Raw genomic sequence first — 27,371 nt, 5'->3', positions numbered from 1 at the left:
GATGCGGACCACAGAAACGGTGGAGAGAGACAGAAAGAGAGAGACACTGAAGGTTAGTTATTCACAGACATCTGCTCTCTCTCAACTCAAGCAGTTCAGAGGTCAATCTACTCTGAACGCCCTGAGAGAGAGACAAGAGCGGCCATAAACATATGTAATCAGTGAAAACTCCTCTCTATCCTGTCTCAGAACAGACTAACACATCACCTGCCTGACTGGATCAATACACACCGCATGAGAACAAGAAACACACTCACACTCATATTTCCTGAAGCTACACACTATAGCACAACAGCAAAGAATTCCTGAATTCTAGTGTATGAAATCTGGATATTTGGTGTGAATTGAGCTTTACAACAGATGGATTCCTTCATGTTTGTAAGGTTAAGAGTATTTGACATGATGTTTGCATGTGAATGGGAATGTTTATATATGCAAGAATGTCTGTATATATTAAGTAATGTATAAATGTACTGTTATCCGGTCACAGTGTAACATAGCGAAGGCTTATTCATACTTTAAAGTTGTTTATTTTGCTATAATGACCCTGCTTCATTACAGTACTAATAAATAAACGGACATGAAATATTAAGTGTAAATTATTGTAATGTGAGAAGAAAGAGTCCCGCAGAGTGATATGAGTGATAAAAACAGCACAGAGATGTAAGAAATCAGTTGCCTGGTCAAATATACAGTTTAGTGTCATTATTAAAAACAAATTGACTGAAGAAATCTGCAAGTGACCAATCAGAATCAAGTGTATTGAAAATCAAGTATTACTGTTTGAATATACACTACAATTCAAAGGTTAGGGGCCAGTAAGATATTTTTTTAAATAAATTAATTATTTTATTCAGCAAGGATGCATTAAATTGATCAAAAGTCACAGTAAAGACTTTTACATCGATACAAAAGATTTATATTTCAAATAAATGCTGAACTTTTGTAAAAAATAAAAACTTGAAAAGAAAATGTATGATGGTTTGGATAAAAATATTAAACATAAATAATAAGAAATAAGAAAGATTTTCAGAAAACAGTTAAGATTGTAAAAATATTTTACAGTATTACTGACTTTACTGTATTTTAAGGTAGTTCAAGTATATTTAGGTGCTTGTATATCACTATGTGTGAGTGAGTGAGTGTGTGTCCATGTGTGTGTTCTCACCATGTGTGGCACGGGCATGGCGGCAGGTGGCATGGCAGCAGGTGGCAAGGGGGCGGGGCTCCAGGCAGTGGTGCTGCTCATTGTCTTTGACTGCCAGTTAGTGCCACCGGTCAGCTTCTTCTCTCCAGGCTGAGTCCACTGCATGTCAGACCTGCATGCAAACACATGCAAAGAGAGTCTAGACACTGCTTCTTTTTACAATTTGAAATGATTTAGATAATTAAATGTAAATCCTCACTTTTTGCCTGGTGCTCCCCCAAACTGCAGGTCTAAAAAGAGAGGGGGGGAAAGAAACAGACTGTTAGAACAGCCCAACATCAGCGTAATACTGGAAGACTTACAGCACTGGAGGCATCAGATACTTATTCATTTCCCCTAAGCTGGGTTTAATTCGTCTCTGTTCAACACGCACACACATACATACCCATAAGCGTATAGCACCATATGGCTGCTGACTCTCTGTTCAGTAGAGTAGCACAAATGCAACTTGAAGGTCAGGGACTTATGACCAAGTAAATAAAGAAAGCCACACAAACAGACCAATAATGCTGCAAGGAAGAGGGACTCACTGCCTACGAGGTTGGCCAGGGACGAATCCAGGTCACTGGCCAACAGTTTACTGCCTGTATGAGGAGCCATGATCGGTGCCTGAGTGTGAACCGTCACCGTGGGCTTCAACAAGTCTCCTAACGCATCATAACCTGAGAAAAAAGACAGAGAAACCATTATTCCATTGATTATATATTACGAGAGTGGCAAACCACTTATTTTTGCTGCAGACTGACACCTAACCAGAAGCGACACGTCAAGCAACCAGCAATAAAGGTTTTATATTTCTGCACTGCTGACCTTTTTAAAAGAATTGGATATCAGTTAGACTTGACTCAAACAAATTCGTTTCTGTGTGTTAGTCATGGTTGTTAAGGTTAGCCGAAAGGGTAAATTTTAATTTGTACAGATGGTATCAGATCAGTACTCTGTAATAGCCAATGCTTGTTGAGATGTCAGTCTTAAGAAGGAAAAACAGGATCAGTGCATCTCAATATGTACACTGTACATTAAACATCTAATACACTATAAATGTCACATCGTGCAGCCGTTAAGCTTTCAATGTGGACACACAAATTGCTTGTTGCTGGAAACTTGTCGCATCAGGCCTGGTTAGGGCATAGGTGTTATAGAGCAGAGAGACAGGAGTGAGACGAGAGAAAGCGTGCTGCAGTCCTGCTGATGTCTATAATGATGCGAGCAGCGGGGATGAGCCTCTGTGAGGCCACTCACGGCATGACAAAAGACCCATAGAGATCTAGAGCAGAACATTAGGTCAGGACGGGAGGAACCACCCTGAGAACTAAGAGGAAATAACACGACAGGGCTCCTTAAACAAAACTGGAAATCTATGACATCCCCTTTTTTCTTATTCTTCTCCTTATGGAGGCATAATATTGCAAAAAATCGCTTCTTTTTTTCTTAATACATGTTACTCGGCTTATTGTGGATGATTAATCAGTGCATGTTATATCAAAGAGAAAAATGCCTTTGAAGACTTTAAATAAAATGTAATAACTCATCTTTTAGACTTTGCTTTTTTCATTTAGACCACACAGGCTACTGATTAAATGCTAACCAACAGCTATTTAGATACTGTTGCAGACGAACACAAACTCTCTAAAATCTTGCCAATAGTTATTACAATGTCAATGCTCTGACATTGAAAATGTGGATACTTGACCTTCAGTATCCACAATTTTTTTTTAAACCTTTTCGACAAATAACTTTTGCCCAGGATTGCCCACTATTTGCGTAAATATATCACATTACAAAAGTCAAATGCGTTGTAAATTAGGGTAGTAGTTGGTAACGAAAACTATTAAAATAGTTTTTGTTAACTAAAATAAAACTGAAATAAAATATAAATATTAGATGGAAAAACTTTGTTTGTTTGTTTTTGCCTTGGCAAGTAATTAAAAAAATGTTATGCTTAATTATTAAAAATTAATTAAAATACAGAAACAAAAATATATAGAAATATTAAAAACTGAAACTAATAATAATGAAAAATCTACATAATACAAAATCTAAAAATAAAATGAAAACTGAAGTTATAAAAATAAAAGCTAATTCAAAATACTAACAATACTGTAATAGTACATAAATATTACAATAATAACACTGTTGTAAATGCTATTTAATGTTGACTTTCAAACAGCTGATTTCATTAACTGAAGAGGCAACTAGTTTTCAAATGGTAAAAAACCCCAGATCATGTTGCTAATTCTTTTAGTAAATGAGAGAAAGCAAGCAAGAGAGACAGTCTGCTGACACATGCCATATATATACAGTTCTACTTTCTGCTTTGCCAGCAGGAACAAGGAGGCCAAGACAAAAAAAAAAAAAAACACGAGTACACACTCACCACATCAGATCAGCCATCATAACCCAGGAAAGAGAGCAGAAGAGAGTGAATGGGGTGGGGGGAGACACAAAAAAACAAAAAATAACAAAAACAAAAGCAAAAGGTAAGAAAAAAGGGGCCAAGGAAAGAAAAAAAAAAGGAAGATAGGGGCAGACCGAGAGTGAATGTACTGGTGAGTGGAAATGTGTGTGCGTCTGTTCTGTGTTCAGATAAGGAGTGTGGCGACAGGCGATTAACAGATGGAGAAAAATGCCAGTCAGCACCCAGCCTCCACTAACACACACACACACACACACACACACAGTAGATGGATGAAGGGATGATAACAGACTGTCCACAACCACAGAGCAGTGAAGTGAGTAAGTGGAGAGGAAAAAAAGCATGAGCGATTCCCCAAAGAACATTCCCAATCTCTCCAGAACCGAGTCAGACGGGCAGGTGCTGCAGTCGGCTGCACAGTTTGTTTCAGCATTCCAGCGGCAAAGCTCAAACTCACCATACCGCAAAACCAGCAGAAGAGGTTTATTTTAGGGTGAAGGTTACCAAGTTTTGCAGTTATTAAGAGCAGCGGCAAGGGTCAAATCTTCAGAGATTAATAAGCGCAGTTATTAATAATCACACGTGAGACATTTTACCAGCTGATGGCTTCACATCACTATTGGAAGCTTTAGTCCCAAATACAGCATCAAAATCTACATTCATGGTGGGCATGGAAGCCATGGGATGAAGAGTGCTGCTTTCTAGACCTGAGAGTAACACACACATACACATGGAAGTATACATGACCTTTTTTCTTGCAAGTTGCCACCATTTAGATTGATTCTAGGGCTGCACAATTCATCTAAATACAATATGGCTTAATGGTTTGTAGTTTTTGCAGACGCCATTTCAAAAGTGATTTTATGTCTTTTGCCTGAAGATCTAAACAATAGCAATATGAAAATGTTAATCATGTCACAACTGTCAATCGCAATGTGTCAAAATAATCACAACATAATTTTTTTTGCAGCCCAGTTAAACCTGGACCATTTTACATGCATACTTTTTCCTCTTTCTGATAACAGTTTCCATCCATCTGAGAATGCCATTAAATGCGTTTTTGTCTGAAAATGTCATTAAATACCATTTTCAGCTGAAGCGCTTGAAACGGCCTAAACTTTGGTGGATTCCTATTATTATTCCATGATTTCTTATGTAAATAACAATTTACAACTTAAATCTGTGCCTGTGGCTCCTTCTCACTACTCTGCTCATTACTCGGCAATCTTTCTCTCTTTTTTAAAACACCTCATCCCTCCATCTGTCTACACTGCTGTGTCTTTGCACTGTTAGTAGTATATGTGGGTCTCTGGAGACCTGAGTCTCGCTGTGCATCTGGCTAGCCCTCGGCGCACCGGTCCACTAGCTGTAAAGCGCACGCTCCAAGTGCATGCTGTGACCTACAAATCCTGGCATAGTTAAGAGTCTGGCAGTGTGTCTACACTCTGCACCTTGTGTCCTCAATTCACACAAGCCCAGCAGATGTGCTGAAGTGCTGAAAATGAACCTCTGACACTCAGCACAGCTCCCAACCAGAGCGATAATGCCTCAACGGAAAAGCACCCAAATCGGTCACACTTCGGAATATCTAGAAAACATTGTTCGAACCCTACACAACAGGATGGATGGGTATGGAGAACACAAACACAACGAAACATTGGTTGGGTTGCAAAACCTAGCAAGCTGCTTGGTCAGCTCTTTGAGGCATCATTGATGCCATAAAATGCTGCATATGGCCCAACAATCTATATACCATTATCTCACCAAACTGTGAACGCCAAGGGCAGATGGTAGCTTTTGGGACAGGGCTTACAAACAGCTTGTAAGTATTTGAAACATAGGAATGAACTAGCAAGTGAACGAACAGATAATTAGATGAACATTTACTGCAAGTTAACAAAGGATTGATCTGTTCTAATGATTTTTCAGGGACTAAATTAAAGGTCAGTGATCTAAAGTGGTAAAACAATAGATCGGTGATTGGGTGTATGTGTATGGGTGGAGTGGGCCGCACCTCCCCAGGCACTGCTGGCGGTGGAGATAGGAGTGCTCTGCACAGCAGGAATGAAGGCAGGCTGAAGGTCAAACAAGTCACTGTTGAGGTTTGGCATGCTGTACAAGAGAAAGAGAGTTTAGTATAAAAGTAAAACATTTAAATTCTACCACACAGATCTTGTATAATCAACATTTTATGCTATACAATATCTGAAGGTTTTCCATTATCAAAATCAGAAGTTCTCAAGCTATATGTTCAATAGACTTTAATAAGTAAGAATCACAAGACATCTGATGGATGCAACATTACAACACTCCACATGACAAATCTTTTTGTAAGAACTGAATACTTTTATTCAGCAATTAAATTAAGCTTTAATTCAGAACTTTCTGCTCAAAGAATCATGAAAAAAAAAACGTTATTACGGCACAAAAATAAATAACATTTTGAAACATAAAAATTAGTGCTGAGCAACGATTAATCGCATCCAACATAAAAGTTTTTGTGTACAAAATATGTGTGTGTGTACTGTGCATATATATTATGCATATACAGTGGGGCAAAAAAGTATTTAGTCAGCCACCAATTGTGCAAGTTCTCCCACTTAAAAAGATGAGAGAGGCCTGTAATTTTCATCATAGGTATACCTCAACTATGAAAAACAAAATGAGAAAAAAAAATCCAGAAAATCACATTGTAGGATTTTTAAAGAATTAATTGGTAAAGTCCTCGGTAAAATAAGTATTTGGTCACCTACAAACAAGCAAGATTTCTGGCCCTCACAGACCTGTAACTTCTTCTTTAAGAGACTCCTCTGTCCTCCACTCGTTACCTGTATTAATGGCATCTGTTTGAACTCATTATCAGTATAAAAGACACCTGTCCACAACCTCAAACAGTCACACTCCAAACTCCACCATGGCCAAGACCAAAGAGCTATCAAAGGACACCAGAAACAAAATTGTAGACCTGCACCAGGCTGGGAAGACTGAATCTGCAATAGGTAAGCAGCTTGGTGTGAAGAAATCAACTGTGGGAGCAATTATTAGAAAATGGAAGACATACAAGACCACTGATAATCTCCCTCGATCTGGGGCTCAACGCAAGATCTCACCCCGTGGAGTCAAAATGATCACAAGAACTGTGAGCAAAAATCCCAGAACCACACGGGGGGACCTAGTGAATGACCTGCAGAGAGCTGGGACCAAAGTAACAAAGGCTACCATCAGTAACACACTGCGCCGCCAGGGACTCACTGCGGTGCCAGACGTGTCCCCCTGCTTAAGCCAGTACATATCCAGGCCCGTCTGAAGTTTGCTAGAGAGCATTTGGAGGATCCAGAAGAGGATTGGGAGAATGTCATATGGTCAGATGAAACCAAAATAGAACTTTTTGGTAAAAACTCAACTTGTCGTGTTTGGAGAAGAAAGAATGCTGAGTTGCATCCAAAGAACACCATACCTACTGTGAAGCATGGAGGTGGAAACATCATGCTTTGGGGCTGTTTTTCTGCAAAGGGACCAGGACGACCGATCCGTGTAAACGAAAGAATGAATGGAGCCATGTATCGTGAGATTTTGAGTGAAAACCTCCTTCCATCAGCAAGGGCATTGAAGATGAAACGTGGCTGGGTCTTTCAGCATGACAATGATCCCAAACACACCGCCCGGGCAACGAAGGAGTGGCTTCGTAAGAAGCATTTCAAGGTCCTGGAGTGGCCTAGCCAGTCTCCAGATCTCAACCCCATAGAAAATCTTTGGAGGGAGTTGAAAATCCATGTTGCCCAGCGACAGCCCCAAAACATTACTGCTCTAGAGGAGATCTGCATGGAGGAATGGGCCAAAATACCAGCAACAGTGTGTGAAAACCTTGTGAAGACTTACAGAAAACGTTTGACCTCTGTCATTGCCAACAAAGGGTATATAACAAAGTATTGAGATGAAATTTTGTTATTGACCAAATACTTATTTTCCACCATAATTTGCAAATAAATTATTTAAAAATCCTACAATGAGATTTTCTGGATTTTTTTTCTCATTTTGTCTCTCATAGTTGAGGTATACCTATGATGAAAATTACAGGCCTCTCTCATCTTTTTAAGTGGGAGAACTTGCACAATTGGTGGCTGACTAAATACTTTTTTCCCCCACTGTATAAAAGCACACACACATGCATGTATATATTTAAGAAAAAATATGTTATATATTAAATATATTTATATACAGTATAATATAAATTATATGAATATACATATATACATGTAAAAAAAAATCTAAATATATACTATAATTGTGTGTCTTTATATATTCATAATAACTATACATGGTACACACACATATATTATATAAACAAAAACTTTTATTTTGGATGCAAATAATCACAATTAATCGTTGCCCAGCACTAATTAAAACAGAAAGAGTTTAAATTGTAAATCACTGTTCATACTGTTTTTATTTTTATCAAATAAATTAAGCATTGGTGAGCATAAGAGTACTTCTTTCAAAAACATTTAAAAACAAATCTTACTAGCATAAAACTTATATTTATAGTATATAATATTAATGCGATTAATTGCACAGCCCTAGTACATAGTACACTTGTTACCGCCCATTTTGAGAAATTAGAAATTAGAACATTTTACAATGTCTGGTAGAACTTAGTAGTGAAAAGCAGCTGGACTGTGATTTTCATTGTTTTCAAGATGTTGCACCACCAGGCCAAGTGGCTTCATCAACTCACTCGAGAAAGTGAGCGAAGACCAGCAGGCAGGGCCGTTTCTAGCCAATTTGATGCCCTAGGTGAAATCCCTATCCCCGCCCCCCCTTAAGCGCTGTTGGAAGTGAATGAATTGATTCAGCATTTCGACACCTCCGTAAGGATGCATTTAACTCGACAAATCGGTCTAATAAAGGATGTATTGATCTCGTGAATTAGCTAATTTTAATATACAAATATTTTTTAATTGGATGTTAAAGTTTATATGGGAATATTACATGACACGCTGATCCTTTAACAAAGTATTGGCGCAAAAAATTCACAACTTTTGGACAAATCTGCCACAAATATTTGGACAAATGTGCCACAAAAACTGCCTAAACAAAATACTGATTTTGTGCACTTTATTTACTGTACCAATATTTTAAATTGGCCTTTGAACTTAGCTTTATTACATGGCAAAAAAAAAGTGTTACCTTGCCAAAGCACTGACAGAGCCCACTGATCTAATGGCGTTGTTGAGCGCTCCAAATGCAACCTTTGCATGCAACAATCAGGTAGCAATTGACAGCACTCTTATCTAGTGGCATGACAGTACTCTAGCCAGGGGCAATTCTAGGATTTTCATTTTAGGGGGGCTCAGTCCCCAATGAGGGTATAATATATATAACAAAAAATGTTTGACTAATAGGGTTGGTATGCTAAATTTATATACTAAAAAGAGCAGTATTCCACTATATTGCATAGGTATAACATATAACTGAATAAGCCAAATACAAGTCTTCATGATCACAAATTCATGTACAGTTTATGGAGCTAATCGCAATATTTTAGGGGGGCTGAGTAGTCATTATAGCTATAGCCCCCCTAAAAATGGCCTAGCGACGCCCATGACTCTAGCCCAATAATGTTGGGGGATCCAGTGGGGGCAGCAGTCATATTTCAGGGTGACCGTGCCACTCTTTATCACAACCCTAATAAAAGTGCCAGTACGTGCGCTCATTGGCGCCCCTTCAGCTGGTGGCACCCTAGGCGACCGCCTAGCTCGCCTATGCCTAGAAACGGCCCTGGCAGCAGGTATTGACATGTCCATGCTTTTTCTGTAGGTGCTGACATCTAGTACTCCCTCCTCGCTCACACATAGTGTATAGCACAGTCTAAATATGCCGCTTTTCATTCTTTGTGTGTTCTGTAAAGGCTTTGAAGGGTATGAAAAGGAATCTGAACAGAGAGGCTCGGTTCTTTCATCTAAAAAGTATCATGCAGGCTACATTAAGAGATACTAGTGAGCCCACTGCACAGCCATGGTTTGGTCTTTTTAAATCATCCGAGTTCTTAAAGATGGTATAAAGGCTTTTTCATTCTCACCAATGGCACGTTTGGATTATAGTATATCACTGAACAGCTATAGAGTTCAGAGTAAAAAAAAAAAGGACAAACACCTCAAAACAGACAGGGTGAAAAGATTCCGTCTGTTCACTTCTTACAACAATCAACCTGTTGTGGGAGTTGCATCATCAGCAAGGCAACTGCCACAACAACAGTGAGATTCATGATGCCAACAGGGTTTAAAACCAGCAAACAACCTAACAGTTGTCAAATATATCAAATAAGTTCTGATAGACATCTATTAAATTATTTCAAAATTTTACTTTGCAGTATTGTGCAGTATATAAGATGTTGAAACAATGATACTAATATCTAAATAAATATAATATATAAAGTGGCAATCTATTTATGAATAGGCAACTTTGACAGTCTATATTTTTTAATGTTTTCATGTTATAAAACATGTTTTGAGATAAGTATCTTGTGCTTTAATAAAAACTGAAAAAATGAAAAGTAAATGTGACTTTTGTAAGTTCATATTATGAATGAAAGTATACAGAATCTCAAATATCTCTTCATTTGTCTGTAATAAGCCTTTTTTATTTCAAAATCCTAAAATTTTATTTCCAGTTTAAATTGATTTTGAATCCCAAAATCTCAGGCTTTGGACCATATGGTATAGCATATATTGTAGATTCACTGAGCTTTGTATTACTGTACGTAGGGGTGGGCGATATACCGGTATAAATTTGTCAAACGGTAGATATTTTGAACTACTGTCACTATCGCGGTTACATGCTCACGTGACATTGCTGTGCTACATGGTCATGAAAATATACAGTATCATTTGCACGTGTTTTTAAGCGGTTTAAAACTATTTATTTTAAGCCACTGAAATGCAATCAGCAGCAAAAGAGAACTCATTCCACTATAAATCGTGCTGCCAGAGAGGCACGCGCACATGAAGACGGTGCTCAGAGCGCGGGAGTATTTAACAGTTATTTTTGCCACTTTATTGGCCTTGAACACACATTAAGTTAAATACACACACTTGTCAAAACGCCTGTATTTGCAAGTACCTTCGTATACAGTAATTTGGCTCTTATGTGAAAGCATACAGCTGAGAAAGAAAACGTGTAATAGTATATTGGATCTGGGCAGCTCTTAAAGTGACAGCTAAATAATTTTTGTAACATTAATAAGAAAAAATATATATTTAATTTACACAGAAGTATATGCATGTTTTTATACATTCGATTACTTTATACGATGTATGTAGCATTTCTTATTTATTTGTTCTATTACTTTCTTTCGTATTCTTAATCGCTGAAGGTTTACTTGTGTTCAGTGAGCTTTTTTCTTTATATAATATGTACTGCGGTCATGTACTACATGCTAGTGACCTGTTTGTTGAGGGTGGGCTTGTGGTGTTGGTGAACAGGTCCATGCCCGCAGTGTGGTTGTTGGCACTACCCATAGACTGTGTGCTGGGAGAGGCAGAGGGGGTCTGCATGCTCATCTCCTTCAGACGCTGGTTCTATACAATCACAAAACACAGGAAGAAAACATTTAGAGAGAACAAAGCATTTAAAGACTGGGCTGCTCGGCTCATTTCTCCTGCGATGGTCACTGTAGAGACTATTTCCTTCAGCTGAGCTCTGTGAAATCAGACAGATTACAGCCACTCAGGCAGCTTAAGTGTCAATCAGCTACAGCTCAGATCTACTGTCTGTCTGTGTGTGTGTGTGTGTGTGTGCGCGCGTACTGTAGAAGAGATGGCTGAAGTCAGAGAAGATCTCCCAAGTCACACTTCCTTTGACGGAAATGAGCAACGCCTCAAAAACATCAACTACTTGAGCAGCTTAGACCAACCATACGAAAGGAACAAGAAAAGTCAATAAATCGTCAGCATGTAGAGCTATTTCAAGCTAAGCAACTCACTCGAGCACAACTATTTGACATCAGACAAACCAAAACCTAAAGTCAAGTCTGGTCTAGGCTTTTTGACCAATAATGTGTAATGTGTTTTTACATGTGAGCAGCTCATGATCCTGTGACATTGGTCACAGCAAAAACTGCTCCACACAACCTTCTCTCTACATTTGCTCTGAGTTTAAGTCACTTAGAACATGCATATGGGAATACATGTCAATCATCTTTCCAAATTTGTAAAGAAAAGCACAGTTAAACCGATTGTTGTCAACAAAAGAAAAGCTACAAGAGCTAACTGGGGATTTCTGCCAAAATAAAAGTTTGACGGATTAACATCTGAAAATGAATCAAGATGGGCATAAATATTAGTAATTTAAATTTTACAGTTTTACTATAATTTTTTTTCCTATTTTCTCCTTTACAGTGAAATATTACAATAGTAACTTTTCTTGTTTTATCATTTTTATTTAGCGATAAGATAAATAAATAAAGATAAAAAAGATCATTATTTAGCATAACAACAAGAATAATAATTATTATTGTGTATAATAATTTTTTTATATAATTATTATATTATTAAATGTGTACATTATTATTATAACTATCATACCGATAGATAAAACACAACATTTTGGGCCAAATTGCGCAGCCCTATAAACAAGCAAACCTAAAACTTTTTCTTCTTTAAATCACATTTTAGATTTTAATTTCTAATCAGAAAAATCACAATTCGATTTCTTTCTTTAAACCGTGCAGCCCTAGATTCTAGTTTCTAAAGAGAGAGGAAGTAGGTTGCGACATGGCAAGGTTTTATGCCCTTTGCAACAACAAGAAAATGTGGGAAGAAAAGAAAGCGGAAAAAGAAAGCAATAGCACTCTAAAACACTGTGGAGTGTTGAGAACACAATAATCACAAAGAAACACCAGTTCAATTTCACACAAACTTATCCGAACACGGGATGTGTAAATACTTTGATGTTGGACTTTGAAATTGCTTTGAATGTTTGAACTATTCAGATATGGAGCCGTGGTGCATCTGGGGATACATTCCACACCAATGATATTCCTGTCATTCAGTTTGTGTGTGTGTTGGTGTGAGTATTTGTGTCCCACAAGGTATGACAGTAAATCCTGATGGAGACAGAGAGGTTTGATTAACCCCGTTGACCACTTACTGTTGCAGGCTAATCATTGAAGGTACAAGGGCGTATTGTGTAAACACACATACACTTGTATGTGTAGAACAAAATGTTCCCAGAACAGCAGCTTCAATTCTGCCAAATCTCAGTTGCAACAAACTTCCCTGGGTGGAGCTGGGATATGCCTTTATTGTATGTACTCTTTATTCTCCACACTGAACCAGCTAACATCACTTCCTGTCCACACTTCAAACTTAGAACATGTTCATTCACAGAAAATAATGGGATAGGTTGTAACCCACCTTGAGAGCTTGCAGACGGGATTGCTCCTCCTCCAGGGCCTGTTGTTTCTCCTTCTCGTCCATCCTGCTGGATGAGAAGGAGAAGGACATGCCCGTGTTGGAGAGGGACGACACCGCATTGGACAGAGTGTTGGCTCTACAGAGAAAAACACAGATAAGCACAGAAGTGAGATTTCCCTATCAGTTCTTTATTTAGGACCTGATTTATTTAACACTCTTCACAAGCCAAAAAAGTAATATCTTACAGTATGTGGCTATATATAAATCTCTTGCTAATGGTTTGTTGTTGCTGTATCAAGTGCTTCAACATATGGCTTGTGAAGTGCTGTTAAGAGGATTTATACAGCATATACAGGAACTTGCATACGACTACATATTTTGTCTTATCTTCAAAGCAATAAAAAAGGTTGACGTAAAAAAAAAAAAAAAAAAAAGATGTACACTCACATGAGATGAATGAGATTCATTAGCCTAATAAGAGGCATTTTATTTTACACAAAATGGGTATTACGCCATGATGACCCCCACGTTATATTACACAACCAGCCCACTACTCAATATACAGGTATACCAAGAAACAGGAATACCAAGAAAAAAAATTAAATTTTACCATTTTAATTAATATATATACACAAACGTCTTCACAGGAATTCACAGATCAATGTTTTTCGTGTTAAAACATTTTTATTTGGAATTTCAGCTGATGATCATTTGTTAAAATGTTTTCATTTGGAATTTCAGCAGGAGATCATTTGTCATTTTAAAAATGCAAAAAAACTAAGAAAAATACAAAGACTCACAAAAAGATTAAAATAAATAAATGGAAAGAGAAATAAATGAATAACATTTTTCTTGGTATATCTGTTCAGCGCCATTACTTTTCCCCTGCTGATGGAAATGTGGAATGGAAATTGTCCATTCACTTATTAATATGGCAAACATGGAAAATCAACTGCCTTGCTTGCTTGACATGCAAAAACAGACCTCACTGGTTGAGCATTGGCTGTCCAATGAGCTCTATGTAAGATGCATTGATCAATATTTATGTAAATAAAAGCCTAAATTAAATTTGTTCATCATGTAAAGCTTTTCTGTTTTTCAGAAGACTTGGAATAAACCACTCAATTTATATGGATTTTAGAATGTCTTAGTGAATTTTTCGAATGCATTAATGTTTTGGTTGCATGACTTCACAGATGTTTGCCCAAACAGTGCTTTACAGTGTGATGCTGGATTTTTTAGAACTGTAGGATTTCGTACCTGTTGTCGGCTGAGAGCTCCTTGGTTTTCTTGCCCTCCAGAGAGGCCAGGTGCTGCTCAAGAGCCTCCAGGAGACTGCTGGGAGCCTGCAGGACAAAGAGAAGGGTCAAGAACTCAATGAGAACATACAGATCCAGTTTAAAGAGTACACACTCACACGATCAAACACACTTACACACTCACCCACCTGAGTTTCATTAAATAATAACAGGAGCATGCTTTAAGCTTTTAGTAAGAGGCGTACAGGCAAAGGATAAACAAGCACAGAAAACAAGAGAGAGGAAGAGTACGAATTCGAAAGAGAGGAAGTGACATGCACACTGGAAGATCCAAACCTCAAATGCATGACAGACCCATGAGGTCACTGATAAAACTCATTATTGGACCATGACATTAAACTCTTTACACTGGCTTTTGGAACTAGAAATCTAGCTAAAACCTTCCTCTGAGCCCTTTATACCGATCTAGGATTTGTTTCTTTTGAAAAGAATTATCTTAACTACAAGAGGAAGCATAACACAGGTCCCACATCAGCAAACACGGGATGTGTATGTTAGCACCTAAGAGCACACACACCCCGTTGCTGCTTCATTCAAATGAGAGCAAATGTTAGCACAAACTCAGAGCTCATGGTTGGTGAAAAGAGCAGGTGCTTTGTGCCAAGTTTCCAGAACAGACAACCCGTGTATAAACTGCTCTTATAGTCTAAGGGTAAGGTAAGCTCTTCGACTGAGCCTAGCTGGCAGCGCTGGCCAACATATCTGGATCTGATCTAGGTTGGCTTTTTCTTCACATCGCTGAGAGGGCAGATTGGGTCTAATCCATTCCACCGAAAACAGAAGCCAAAAGAGAGAAACACATATGCAGCAGTCTATAATTCAAATAGAACTAAAAACCAACATTTCGGCTAAGCGGGAAAATGTATTACTTCCACAGAAGTGAGATAAAAAAGAAAGATGAAAGAGTAACAGCTTTTAATTTGCTTCCTTCCTGTCTGATTTGATTTCCTTGGAGAAGACACGGCACGAACAGGCTTTTGATTAAATGACTACATTATAGATGTGCGTGCGGCTACGCAAAGGACAAAGTGAGGTTACATGAATACTTCATCACAATCCTACAAACGTAGGGCCGTTTTCTCATGTAAAGGTGAAACAGGGCATTGGGTAAATCATATAGCTCTCACAGAAGCGCCACCTTCTACAACTCTGATGGTCAGGGGGTTTTGCAAGCATGAAGCCGTCATGCAACCCAGCCGGAGCTTTGCTTTTATGCTGATCTGAGCTAACGATTTGATCAAACTATAAAGAGACAACTGCCCATCTGGTCTCAGATCAGCAGAAATAGCAATATACAGCCATGCCTGCAAATTGACAGAGAAAAGAATGGCAGTTTGGGCCACATTCAATCAGTTAGCCTGGTTTTAATGGGATGAATCCGATGATGCAGTCAGAAAGAAACTAGGGCTGGGAGATACAGCTAAAAAAAATTACCTCAATATTTACTTTTTGATGATTTTTGATTTCAACACATACAGTATGTATTTGCTCTAAAATGGCTTTTAATTTAAAGAATAATCACTTTGACTACACCAAGATTCAGACTCAAAATACAGTAAAATTTTAAAAATAAATGTCTTTAATTAAATGAAAAGATTGATATTTACATAATTATTACATGTTATATAATTAAATATACGATAAATATATAAATAAAACTAAAATAATTTTGCTTTCATTCCAATACTACTATATGGAACAATACAACAATATATTATTAAATTATAATAATTACCCACATATTTACGTGTATAATGAGACATTTAAGTTTTAATTGTTATATGCCCCTGGTTTAAATAGCAAGTATCTTTTTTAAAGGGGTCATATGATGCGATTTCAAGTTTTCCTTTCTCTTTGGAGTGTTACAAGCGGTTTGTGAATAGATGAGATCCCTGAAGTTGCAAAGACTAGAGTCTTAATCCAAAGAGATATTCTTTATAAAAGTTAAGACTGGTCCACGCCCCCCTAAAACACCTCGTTTAAACATGCCCCCACATGTCTACGTCACTGTGTGGGAAGATTTGCATAACGCCGCCCAATTGTTCACGCAAAGAAAGGCGTAACTTTATTGTTGCTGCCACCGCCGCTGCCGTGTTGTGAAGACGCTGTGTGTTTCATTGCGAAAGCACTTTGTTTGGTCTTCCAAAAGAGGACACGACTAGAAATCAGTGGTTAAGTTGTATTTACAACACTGTTCCAGAACAGTTTAACCCAAATATTCAGATGTGTGCAGCACATTTTATGGAGGACTGTTTCCTGATCCTGGAAGAGTAGACTACAATGCCGGCTGTTCTGACTCAGTCTGTAAGTACGTTTTCATATTTAAAGGATTTGCCACTGATGATTCAAACGCGAGTTTTGGGCAGTGTAGAGTAGGGCTTGCTGTTTGTAATTTCTCCGATCACAAATGCAGACATGGTTTGTTTACGCGGCGCGATGCAACGCAATGCATAAAAAGACGGTATAAGTCATTATAATCCGTAATTATGTCCCCACTGGATGCAACAAACGCCTCGTTTATAATGGGTTTTAATGTTTTGGTCTCATCGCTCCGGCCGGGACACGGCATCACAGTATGGTAGGGGCATAACATTTCCGTCACACGCTTGACGAATTCGGCCAATCATAAAACATTGGATAGCTGGCCAATCAGAGCACACTTCGCTTTTCAGACTGATGAGCTTTGTAAAAATCAACGCGTTTCAGAAAGGCGGGGCATAGAAGAGAAACAATATTGTACAGTATGTGGAAAATAATGTGTTTTTTGAACCTTAAACCTCAAAGACATTTCATTATACCAAATACACAAAATAATGTTCTTTTTAGCGACATCATATGACCCCTTTAAATTTTAAAATATTTCTGCACTTACAGTATAGTGAGTGCAAAACTGGAATACTGGCACAGGTTTCTAATAAATTGGATGGCCAAATAAAAATGATTGCAGCATTAACGATGTTGGCTAATTTTTTACGAAAAATGATTGAATATGTTGTAAATATTTGATATATCACCCAGCACTAGTAGTAGCACATTTATGTCATATACAAGCAGTGCATATAACCCACCACCTACAAGGTAAGATCCTCTAGTCGTCTGAAAGGAACAATAAACAATGTGTTACTGCAGGGGAATAAACCTCATTCAATATAGTGTTAACCCCACTCTGTAATGTCAAAACTCAAACAAAGACATCAAATTTAAACTGTGCCTAGTGCAACTCCACAAAGTCATACTGAAACAGTGTGATCATCACTAAACACACATTTGAGAGGGAACTAAACAGAGAGAGGAGTGTTTGGTAACGTCTGTCAAGCCACAAGTCTTGAAGCGATTAATATAAAGTCTGACTTTCTAAACCAAAAAGGAGAGAGGACAGGAGACAGAACATCCAAAAAACAGTGAGCATGGGAACAAAAACAGCACGTAAGACAACCAGAGAAAGGACGAGGACAGGTGGAACACAAAGAGAAAAGAAGGAAGGGAGAGCGGTGGTACGATGGACGAAAGCAGCAGCGTAGTCAGGAAGAAGAGGAGAAACAGAAAGTGGAGATGAAATGTACACTGACCTGAGTGAGATCTGGGATGTCACCCTGATCAATCCCAACTTGCTGTTATAAACAAAACAAAACAAAAAAAACGGTAAACAAACAAACACACGAGGGGAGGGAGGAGGAATCAGAAAAAGAACAAACATAAAGGATCATTACCTCATGCAGTGACTAAAAATGAAAGAAATAAAAATAACACAGGTGTGGCATGCCAAGAGCCACGGAGGACCAATGGGAACGGACACAGACATTGATAATGTTTCACATGGCTGACTGTGAGGTGTGGAGTGGTTAACATTCAAAAACAAATTTTACAAATTATGACTTTTAAATGAAAACCGGTGGGGGTAAAAAACCCCCCAAAAAAACAAAAAAAAAAGAACAAAAGAAAATGAGACAAGAATCTGACATGGCGATGTACATTGTTCTCAGAGACTCTGTCAAATCGAATCCCTGAGAAGAAGAGCCAGTCTGGAAATAAAACCAGACAGACTAAAGCCTGGCTGGATGGACTGAGAGGGGAAGTGAGAGAAAGAGGGCGGCAGCATGGGAATTCATCAGTGTCAGAGAGAGAGGAGGGAGCACCAGACAGATCTACATTTGGCCCAGAAAGAGAGAGAGACTTTAAAGGTCTCACGCCACGTGAATCCACAGCAGGAACGACTGCCTTCAATGGCCACAGTAAGGATAACAGGAGAGAAACAGCTCATTCCACACTGTATAAAGCAGTCTTAGTGGAGTACTCTCACTGCAGGGTTCCCACACTTTGGACCAATAACTTTACATGGATTTTTTAGAGCTCATCCAGTCATTCATGATTACTGGATAAAGATTTTTTTTTAAATCATTGTGGAGATTGCTGGGGGTTAATTTTCATATGTACAGTACCGTTCAAAAACATGGGGTCAGTACGATTTTTTTTAGTTTTTAAAAGATATTGTGAAAAATAATTACAACTTCCAAATTATTATAACCGCTTTCTATTTTGAAATGTAATTTATTTCTATGATAGAATTATCTGCATCATTATTCCAGTCTTCAGTGTCACATGATCCTTCGGAAATCATTCTAATATTCTAATAATTTGATGCTCAAGAAATACGTTGTTTTATCAATGTTGAAAGCAGCTGCACAGCTTAATTTTTTGTGAAAACGGTTACATTTATATATAGAAAGTTCAAAAGAACAGCATTTATTGGACAAAAAAATAGATTTTAATAGCAATAATCTGCAAATAGAAATGTTTGGTACTGTTACAATAAATCTATTTACGGTCACTTTTGATCAATTTAATGCATCTTTGCTGAATAAAAGTATTAATACTTATAAAAAAAAAACAAACAAAAAAAAACTTTCTAACCCCAAACTTCTGAACGCTAGTGTGTGTCAGGTAATAAGCATGTTAATAAACTTAAACAATTGTACTTGGTGTACAAATGTACCCAATGAGACCCTCAAATACCCTCAACAGACTGATGTTATGCTGATTTCAATCTCTTTTTACCAGTTGCAATATTTTAGGAGCTGTTACAGAGAAACCAAAACAGAGGTCAGTTCAACCTCGACTCAAACAAAGGATGAAACTTAGTGACATCCAAATGACTTTTGGCAGGATAGGCACATGTATGCGTTTATGGACACATTCTATGAGGACTGTGCAATGCACTGCAGTGCCAGAACACTAAATATATCAGTGTACGCATCAGTCTAGTGAATATGAATGCCAGAGCATTGTAGGATGGAGAGATACGAGAGAGAGAAAGAAATTGTGGGAGCGGAGGGATCCTTGAACAACCTGTCTAATCTCAGACCTATTGTATCAAAACACTGTGTCTGTGTGTGTGTGTGTGTGTGTGTCTGTGCGTGTACACATTGCACTGGTACCTCAGCCACTTTAAGAAACTCTGACAGCTTGGTCATCCTGTACAGAAACTTCTTATAGATGTCCAGGGCATCTTTACACTGGTTTTTTTTCATATCAAAGTATTTCTCTGAAACAGGAGGACAAAAAGAGAGAGAGACAGAGGGAGAGCAGAACGATTAGCAGAGCAACTCAAACAGATAAAGACTGCAATTACCCATCAGAGGACTGTCAAAACACTCTGGGCTGTCTGATAGAGACGGGCATATAAAAGCTGCTGTAATGGTTCGCTCAAGGACAGCAAGCACTCTAATGCATTTTCAGACCATCAACCTAAACAGGCATGTGTTACAACATAAAAAAATAATAAAACAATAAAAATCATGGAAAAATGAACGACTTAACAATGGTATAATTAGAGCTCAAACAGAGTAAAAAGCAGCAATAGCTGAAGAGGAATTAAGGCCTTGTTTCTGCTAAACCAGGGGTGCCCAAACTCGGTCCTGGAGGGCCGGTGTCCTGCAGAGCTTAGCTCCAACCCTAATCAAACACACCTGAACCAGCTAATCAAGCTCTTACTAGGCATGCTAGAAACTTCCCGGCAGGTGTGTTGAGGCAAGTTGGAGCTAAACTCTGCAGGACACCGGCCCTCCAGGACCGAGTTTGGGCACCCCTGTGCTAGACTATTAAGGGGGTCACACACTGGACGCAAAGTGCAACTTCAGGTCAAAGATAAGCCAAAGCACAAGTATCGCGCACAGTGTTGTTCTGAATATGTCAACTGCTCTTGAGATACAAGATCAAGACTTGCTCAGGTAATATTTATTTGCTTGCTTATAATTTAGCTCCATGCAGCAACCGTGGCTATATTCAGGGGAAGAAACAAGGGAAAAACAAAAATAGTACAAGCAAAAAACACAACAAATAAAAACAAATTGTAAAAAAATTCATCTTTCACAAATCTAGAACTAAATCTGGCCTCACTTCATTTAAATCTTTTTATAAGAATTAACCAAAAATTAACAAGCTAAAGTTAAAAGCATCAAAACACGCTTCAAAACGTTGTGGGTTGAGACCTATTCGACAGCGGTTATAGATAATATGGTCCCACCAATTTTCAAAATATACACAACATTTTCTACCAACAGCAGGATTGATTTAATAACATTTATTTGTGGTACACAGATGCAGTTCAATTTGGATGAAAGTATCTCATACTAGTAATTAATAAGTGTAGCGTACAGAAAGACCTGAGCTCTTGTGGTTCAACTGCACTGTTCTTTGTTCAGAAAGCAGTAAGACATAATCCCTAAAGCAGAGTGTGAGAGTAGGACGCTCTCCAGAGTGAAAGGGAGTGGATTACTCTTACCCAGCAAGTTGATAACGCCCTCATTATAGGCAGCAAACAGACGGATGGAGTCTTTGAAGAGCAGCATGAAGGCAGCGTTGATCACTCCGTTAGTCAGCTCATTAGGGTTAGCCTACGGACACACACCCACACATCCACATGAGAGAGTGCACATCATACCAAATAGCTTGGACTGGCTCAACATCAGTGTTGTTCTGTTAAAATAGGGTTTTCCAACGTGGGGCTTCAGGGTCACTTGATTTTAAGGGAACTGCTTACCACTTCAATCACAGGCACAAATCAAATAATCTGCACTATAAACCGACAAATCTATCCAAGCTGAGTGGAAATTACGAAGACTAAGGGACTTTTAATACTGTAAATGTTCTTGCATTTCATCATCCAGATTTCTGCCATTTAAAAGCTTGGGGTCAGTAAGATTTTCTTTGAAAGAAATTAAAGCTTTTATTTAGCAAGATGCATTAAATTGGTCAAAAATCACGGTAAAGATATTTATAATGTGACAAAAGATTCAGATCTCATATAAATTTAAACGTTCTATCATGAAAACATATAAAATGATCATGGTTCCCACAAAAATATTAAGCAACGCAACTGTTTTCAACATTGATAATAATAATAAATGTTACTTGAACACCACGTTAAATGTTAAAATGATTTCTGAAGTATCATGTGATGCTGAAGTAATCAACTGCTAAAAATGCATATAAAGAAATTAAATTTTAAAATATATTAAAATAGAAAACAGCTGTTTTTCACAACATTACTGTTTTTACTGCATTTGTAATCAACTAAATGCAGTGAAGAGTACTTTCACAAACATTAAACAAATCTTACCGACCACAAACTTTCATTACATGGATTTTTTAAAACAGGAGATTATGAAGCATGTAACCAGTAAAAAAAATAAAAATAAAAAAATAAAAAAAGAGAAAACCAATTCTATAAAAATAAAGAAATCAATTCTGATTTGATTTGAATGATTGTAAAGTTTTAAAGCACACATGCATGTTTCTCCATCACAAACCTGGAAATCCAGCAGCGCGTCCAGCTGGTTTTGAATGATAGGCAAGGTTTTGATCAGCTTCTCCGTGTTCATGGTGCGCATGACTCCATCAATACTACACCACAAACAGATAAACAAACAATCAGAACTCGCCACTTACTCGCAATCTTAATTAGCGGTTTAAAAAATCAGCTACTTTATCAGCTTTAAAAAACAACTTAATCATCAGAGTAATGAGCTAGCCTGATTAGATTGTGTCCTGCTGAGAAAATGTGTTTGAACACAATCTTGACTCCAGGCAGACAATATTACAGAGGCAGAACTGAGGTTTACCCACCCTCTCTTCATCTTGGTGAAGTCCACAGCCACCAGCCTATAGGAAAGGGCTTTCTCATTGAGATATCTGCTGTACCGCCTGATGAATGTGGACATGTCATAGCCTGAGGGAAAGGTCGAGGGCTTTATCATCAGTGTGTGTGTGCGTACAATGCTTTAGAGACAGGAAAGGTGTTCATGTTTCTGACATACCTTGCAATGCACCTTTATCAAGGAAATTGTTCAAATTGAAGAGCGTGTTTCTTGAGGCCAGATACTGAATGAAACGCTGCGGGTACAGAGAAGAGATAATCAAAATGCTGACACAAAAATATGGTCATATACTAGATGTGATTCTGCAGCTCTTAATCTGTCAGAATGTGGGAGCGACTTTATCCCTGACTGCTGCTGAATTTGCAGTACACTGTGTGAAACCTAGACCCGTGTACAAGACCAGACTCCTCTGAGCTTTCTTTGAGCTGCCAAGTACGTCTGCTGCAACTGCCCTCCTCCGTCCAGCCCCGTCCCACCAGCTCACACAGCTGTGGGTTGAGGAAAAGAGCAAAGAGAAGCACATGGCGATCTAGGTGCTGTTGTGAACGGACATGATGGGAATTTTTGGAAATACTACTACTAGGATGCATTCTGACCTCATTCATGTATGTGGTGGACATGACGGGCAAACAAAAAGTAAAACAGACTCTCAAACATTCGCTTTACCTTTACACAGAGCTCACCACCAATCAATGTTTTGTGACCTGATCACAAAAATCATATTCTGAGATTACAAGTGACCACATCTCATTTAGTCACTATATCGCACACAAAGGTCTGCCCCCTCACAATCTTATGCTGTCCCAGATGTATATGACTTTCTTCAGACGAACACAAACAAAAATATTTAGAAAAATACTCCATCTCTGTGAGGTGGGTCCCTCAAAGTTAATGCATCACAATGTGCTGACATGTCATGAAAACTCACGTATGAGACTTGCTCAGAAGCAATGGTTAATATAGTTTAAAAAGTTTCAAATATGAGTATTTTACTCACACACGTGTTAGACATTGCTTCAACAGACATATATTCAACAACTGGGGTTGTATGGATTACTGTTGTGGTTTTTGAGGAGCGAACTTTCAAGGACTTTTCAATAGCCTTTTTATTTTATTACTTTTGTAAAAATCTCTGTTTGTGTTCCACAGAAGCAAGTAACTGGGACGGCACATCTGGGACATCGTGAGGGTGAGTAAATGATGAGAGAATTTTCATTTTTGGGTGGAGTATCCCTTTAATTACAAGCGCAAACAGCCTGTGCCTATTTACAACACACTATAGGCTGGAACGACAACAAACGATTAGTAAGTAAATCTGAATAGAACAAATAGTTTTTCCTAGAAACTGTATTTGTCAATGTCATTTACAAGACAATACAAAGTTATCAGTACCACACTGAGTCTAAACCAGAATGCAGCAAGTATAACCTTGATCTTATTTGGTAAATCAGTACACCAGAGAAAGAGAGTCAGCAGGAAACAGTTTTATGTACTGGGATGGAGCCTTAGGCTTGTTTCACCCCAGGGGAGAACCAGCATGAGGACCTGGTGACAGGCCCTGCGGTCAGGCAAAATCTGCTTGGCACAGAGGAATAAAATAGTCCTGGCAGGGGCCATTTTCAGCCTGTGGCAAAAAGGTCGAGTCACTGAAATCACAGAAGGTTCCTAAAATGCATCTGAAGGAATGGGAGGCTTTAAAAAAAAATGCCGCATTCCTAGAGTTCTGCTTAAGTTGGCGGATCAAGCGTGGCGATCCACTGAACAGTAGGCTGACAGTCTGGTGTGTATATAGAGGGAAAGAAGCCACCCACCCTTTGAAAGATCAATAATCTCTGACCTCAAAGGAGCTCATGGTGCTTGGGGTGGCCCTGGTCATGTGATTGAGGCTTTGCGTGAGGTTCCTCATTCTCTTTTAGAATTTTTGCAGCCAAATGATAAAAATTCAGCTGCATTTGAACAATATAGAAAAATGACAAATGGCAGAATAATGTGCATAGAAAGTATCAGCGAGCTTAAAAACCAAGAAAATAGCAGTCAGCCAATTATTGCCATCAGCCATAGTTTTTATAAGCAGAAAAATAACAGAAATCTGCATACAGTTTAAAAATATTTTTGGAATAATATTTTTATTGTAAATATTTTATAAATTTCTCTGCAAAGCTTATTTGGGACAATATTTTATATATTTTTTTGCAGTTCTACAGAAAGAAATTAATTTATTTGGAAATATTTATCTACAGGTTATGAATCAGTACAGTACAGCTAATACATTAAAATATTATTTGCACAATGGCAATATAAAAGCCAAATATTTAATTTTGCTAACAAAATGTCACAAAAATCACACTTTTTCCTTACACAGTATAAATTAATCTTTATAAACAAAATAAATATTTTAGGAAGGGGATTCCTTTCAAAATTTCAAAGGTTCTTGGCATCAAAAGAATTCTGCTCTTACAGTGTGTCCCCAATCATTCTCACAGAAAACTACTGAGATACTTCTGCTTTGCACCGGTGCCTCAAATACCGGTCTAAAATCCTTAGGGATCAGACGAGAAGCAGAGTGAGGCGTACCATATTCAGACCATGACGAAAATCCCCAGGATGGCAGCTGTGCGGAGCATGAGCTAGTTCTCTCTGGCACCGTGGCTTAACCTCAGAGAGAAACCTTGTGGAAAATGCATTGCCGAGCCAGTGTGTACCAAACTGCAGAGAATATTGCTCCATTCCAGAGCGTAGATCAATATAGATTACTAATTCAGTGGAGTCTGCAAATCCACATTCGCCTGCCTGCTTCTCTGCATGAACGCCTCAATCTCAATGCCTTTTTTTACGTAGCTGAGGTTATTCAAAATTGATGTCAGAAGGATGACAAATATAGATTGATAGGCCAAGAAGGGTCCGGCATTCTCAGCTTAGCAAATAATTAATGTGAGAACAAACCTCAAGTAGTGTGAGAGTGAAGCATCATTTATTATTAAGGCAGGAGGCTCTTTGGCAGGGAGCTTTCTTTCCCAAAGAGAGCAGCTTCTATTAACACAGCAGCTCAGGCTGAGGGAAGATATCAGCAATCAGGAAACAGGGATTGCTCATGTTTTAGCCACTGATTTTGTTGGTGCAGTCAGGAACTGATCCAGAAGCAGCGCTGGAACTGTTATGTGAAATCTGTATGTGTGCATGTTGGTGTGCTAACCCTGCAGGGAACATGTGCAAATAGGCTGCATGAGGATGCCCTGATAATGTGCCGGCTGCTGGTCTTCGCTCTCTCGATCCATACATGTTCTGAGGTTTCTATGGATACGGCCTGAGCAATTACCTCGCGGTTAGAAAAAATAAATAAAAGGCTTAAAGAAAAACGGCGAGCACAAAAAGATGATGACAGGGTGCGAAAGAAGGCGCATTGTTCGATAGAGATTATTTTCAAACAAAACCCATTCTGTTTGTAAAGTAGAGAGCTGGAATCACATCTGATTCAGAGCTAAAATGACTGTGCCAGAATGCAAAACAGAAATGCGTGACCAAATAAAAAAAATAAAATAAAATAAAAAACTTCACGCACCATAAAAAAACTGATGTGCTATGTAGGGCTGTCATGATTATGAAATTTGGCTATTGCCAAATCACGGTTATTGCGATTAATTGTCTGTTTTAGGGCTTTGACGATTATGCAGATTATTACGATTAATTGTCTGTTTTTATGGCTTTCATTATATAATTGTGATTAATTTAAGGGTTCAGTAAATAATTATGATGTTATCTTTTAATCTTTTTTGAGTTATTATTTTGCAGTGCAAGATTACATAGAGTATTACAAATTCTAAGAATTGGCCGATACCGATCCAACACCAGCGCTATTTTTTTCTACACCACTTCAGAATATCAATGCTGTGTTTGTGGAACTAATGGGGACTCTTTTAAACCCTTTGTTACACATAATCCACTAAATACTCACTTCCTCGTTACAGAGAAAAACTACATTTGAATAAAAATATATAAGCTATGAAATTAAACTAGCTGATTGTATAATTTAGCAGCAAAAACAATATCTTGAAATAAAATCTTTAGTGCATATTATACAATTTAAACAATGTTTATTCTGTTAACTATTTGTATTCTTACAAAATGCATTAATGAGAATAAGATAGAAATCATGATAAAATAAAAGCTTCTAATAATCTTTCTGTGTGCAAAACTTTGATAACGTGAAACGCTTCAAACAGAGCGGCAAAAAGCTCTTATGCACATTCAGGGTGCAGAATGGTGCACTTGAAGCAACATGGAGCCGCAGCTCTTATGCACATCTAGGGTGCAGAATGATGTACTTGAAGCAACATAAGTCACAGCGCAATGAACTCCAGCAAGATGTAATTTTATGCGAATTCCCAGACCTTTATCTAAACATCAAGTATTATAATGGGAATATATCATCTTGGAGAGAGTTTTACCGTGCTGACTGTCATAACTGAACGTGACGTGCTGTTTGAATGCTGAGCGGAGAATGACTGACAGCTGCAGTAGAAGTTTCTGTAAACTTAAATTTAACAATGTAAATATAATTCTGTCCCTCACATTAAGATATGGAATGGCTTCAGATGATATAGGCCAGGGCTCGCAAAATTTCAAAATCGCTGGTAGCCCTTCGGGCAGACATTCTTCAGATTTTGGTAGCCCAAAATTAAAGTAGCAAAAAAAAAAAAAAAGACATCAGCTGAACTTCACTGCGCAGGAATTAGCATGATTAAAAACTTCAGTGATAGCTTTTTTTCTTAAAATAACAAGTCAAGAGAGTAGGGGTGCAACGGATCACAAAACCCACGCTCGGACCATATTGCATTATCATATCAGATTTTGAGTAACAGA

The 27,371-nt window shown here is 38.1% G+C and overlaps 1 protein-coding gene across 7 annotated transcripts in view; it reads right to left on the bottom strand.

The window, feature by feature from the left end:
• LOC107562624 (phosphatidylinositol-binding clathrin assembly protein-like) overlaps positions 1 to 27,371 on the bottom strand; it is a 77,050-nt gene that overhangs the window by 4,227 nt on the left and 45,452 nt on the right. For 2 of the 7 annotated variants that reach the window (XM_016247293.1, XM_016247317.1), the window contains exons 3-17: positions 22,671 to 22,746; positions 22,480 to 22,582; positions 22,164 to 22,257; positions 21,137 to 21,248; positions 19,791 to 19,897; positions 17,925 to 17,966; positions 17,431 to 17,451; positions 14,297 to 14,382; positions 13,037 to 13,172; positions 11,067 to 11,200; positions 5,638 to 5,735; positions 4,220 to 4,330; positions 1,738 to 1,869; positions 1,407 to 1,437; positions 1,169 to 1,319 (exon numbers count right to left, since the gene is read on the bottom strand). In XM_016247293.1, coding sequence (XP_016102779.1) covers positions 1,169 to 1,319; positions 1,407 to 1,437; positions 1,738 to 1,869; positions 4,220 to 4,330; positions 5,638 to 5,735; positions 11,067 to 11,200; positions 13,037 to 13,172; positions 14,297 to 14,382; positions 17,431 to 17,451; positions 17,925 to 17,966; positions 19,791 to 19,897; positions 21,137 to 21,248; positions 22,164 to 22,257; positions 22,480 to 22,582; positions 22,671 to 22,746 — 1,434 coding nt within the window. The remainder of the gene's footprint in view (positions 1 to 1,168; positions 1,320 to 1,406; positions 1,438 to 1,737; positions 1,870 to 4,219; positions 4,331 to 5,637; positions 5,736 to 11,066; positions 11,201 to 13,036; positions 13,173 to 14,296; positions 14,383 to 17,430; positions 17,452 to 17,924; positions 17,967 to 19,790; positions 19,898 to 21,136; positions 21,249 to 22,163; positions 22,258 to 22,479; positions 22,583 to 22,670; positions 22,747 to 27,371) is intronic. The other 5 variants (XM_016247302.1, XM_016247331.1, XM_016247339.1 and 2 more) reach the window with 5 other exon arrangements.

This window comes from Sinocyclocheilus grahami, unplaced genomic scaffold, assembly GCF_001515645.1.
Source record: "Sinocyclocheilus grahami isolate Dianchi unplaced genomic scaffold, SAMN03320097.WGS_v1.1 scaffold24.1, whole genome shotgun sequence".
Taxonomy (NCBI): domain Eukaryota; kingdom Metazoa; phylum Chordata; class Actinopteri; order Cypriniformes; family Cyprinidae; genus Sinocyclocheilus; species Sinocyclocheilus grahami.
The sequence above is the reverse complement of the archived record's forward strand: the minus strand, read 5'-3'. Positions and strand labels throughout refer to the sequence as shown.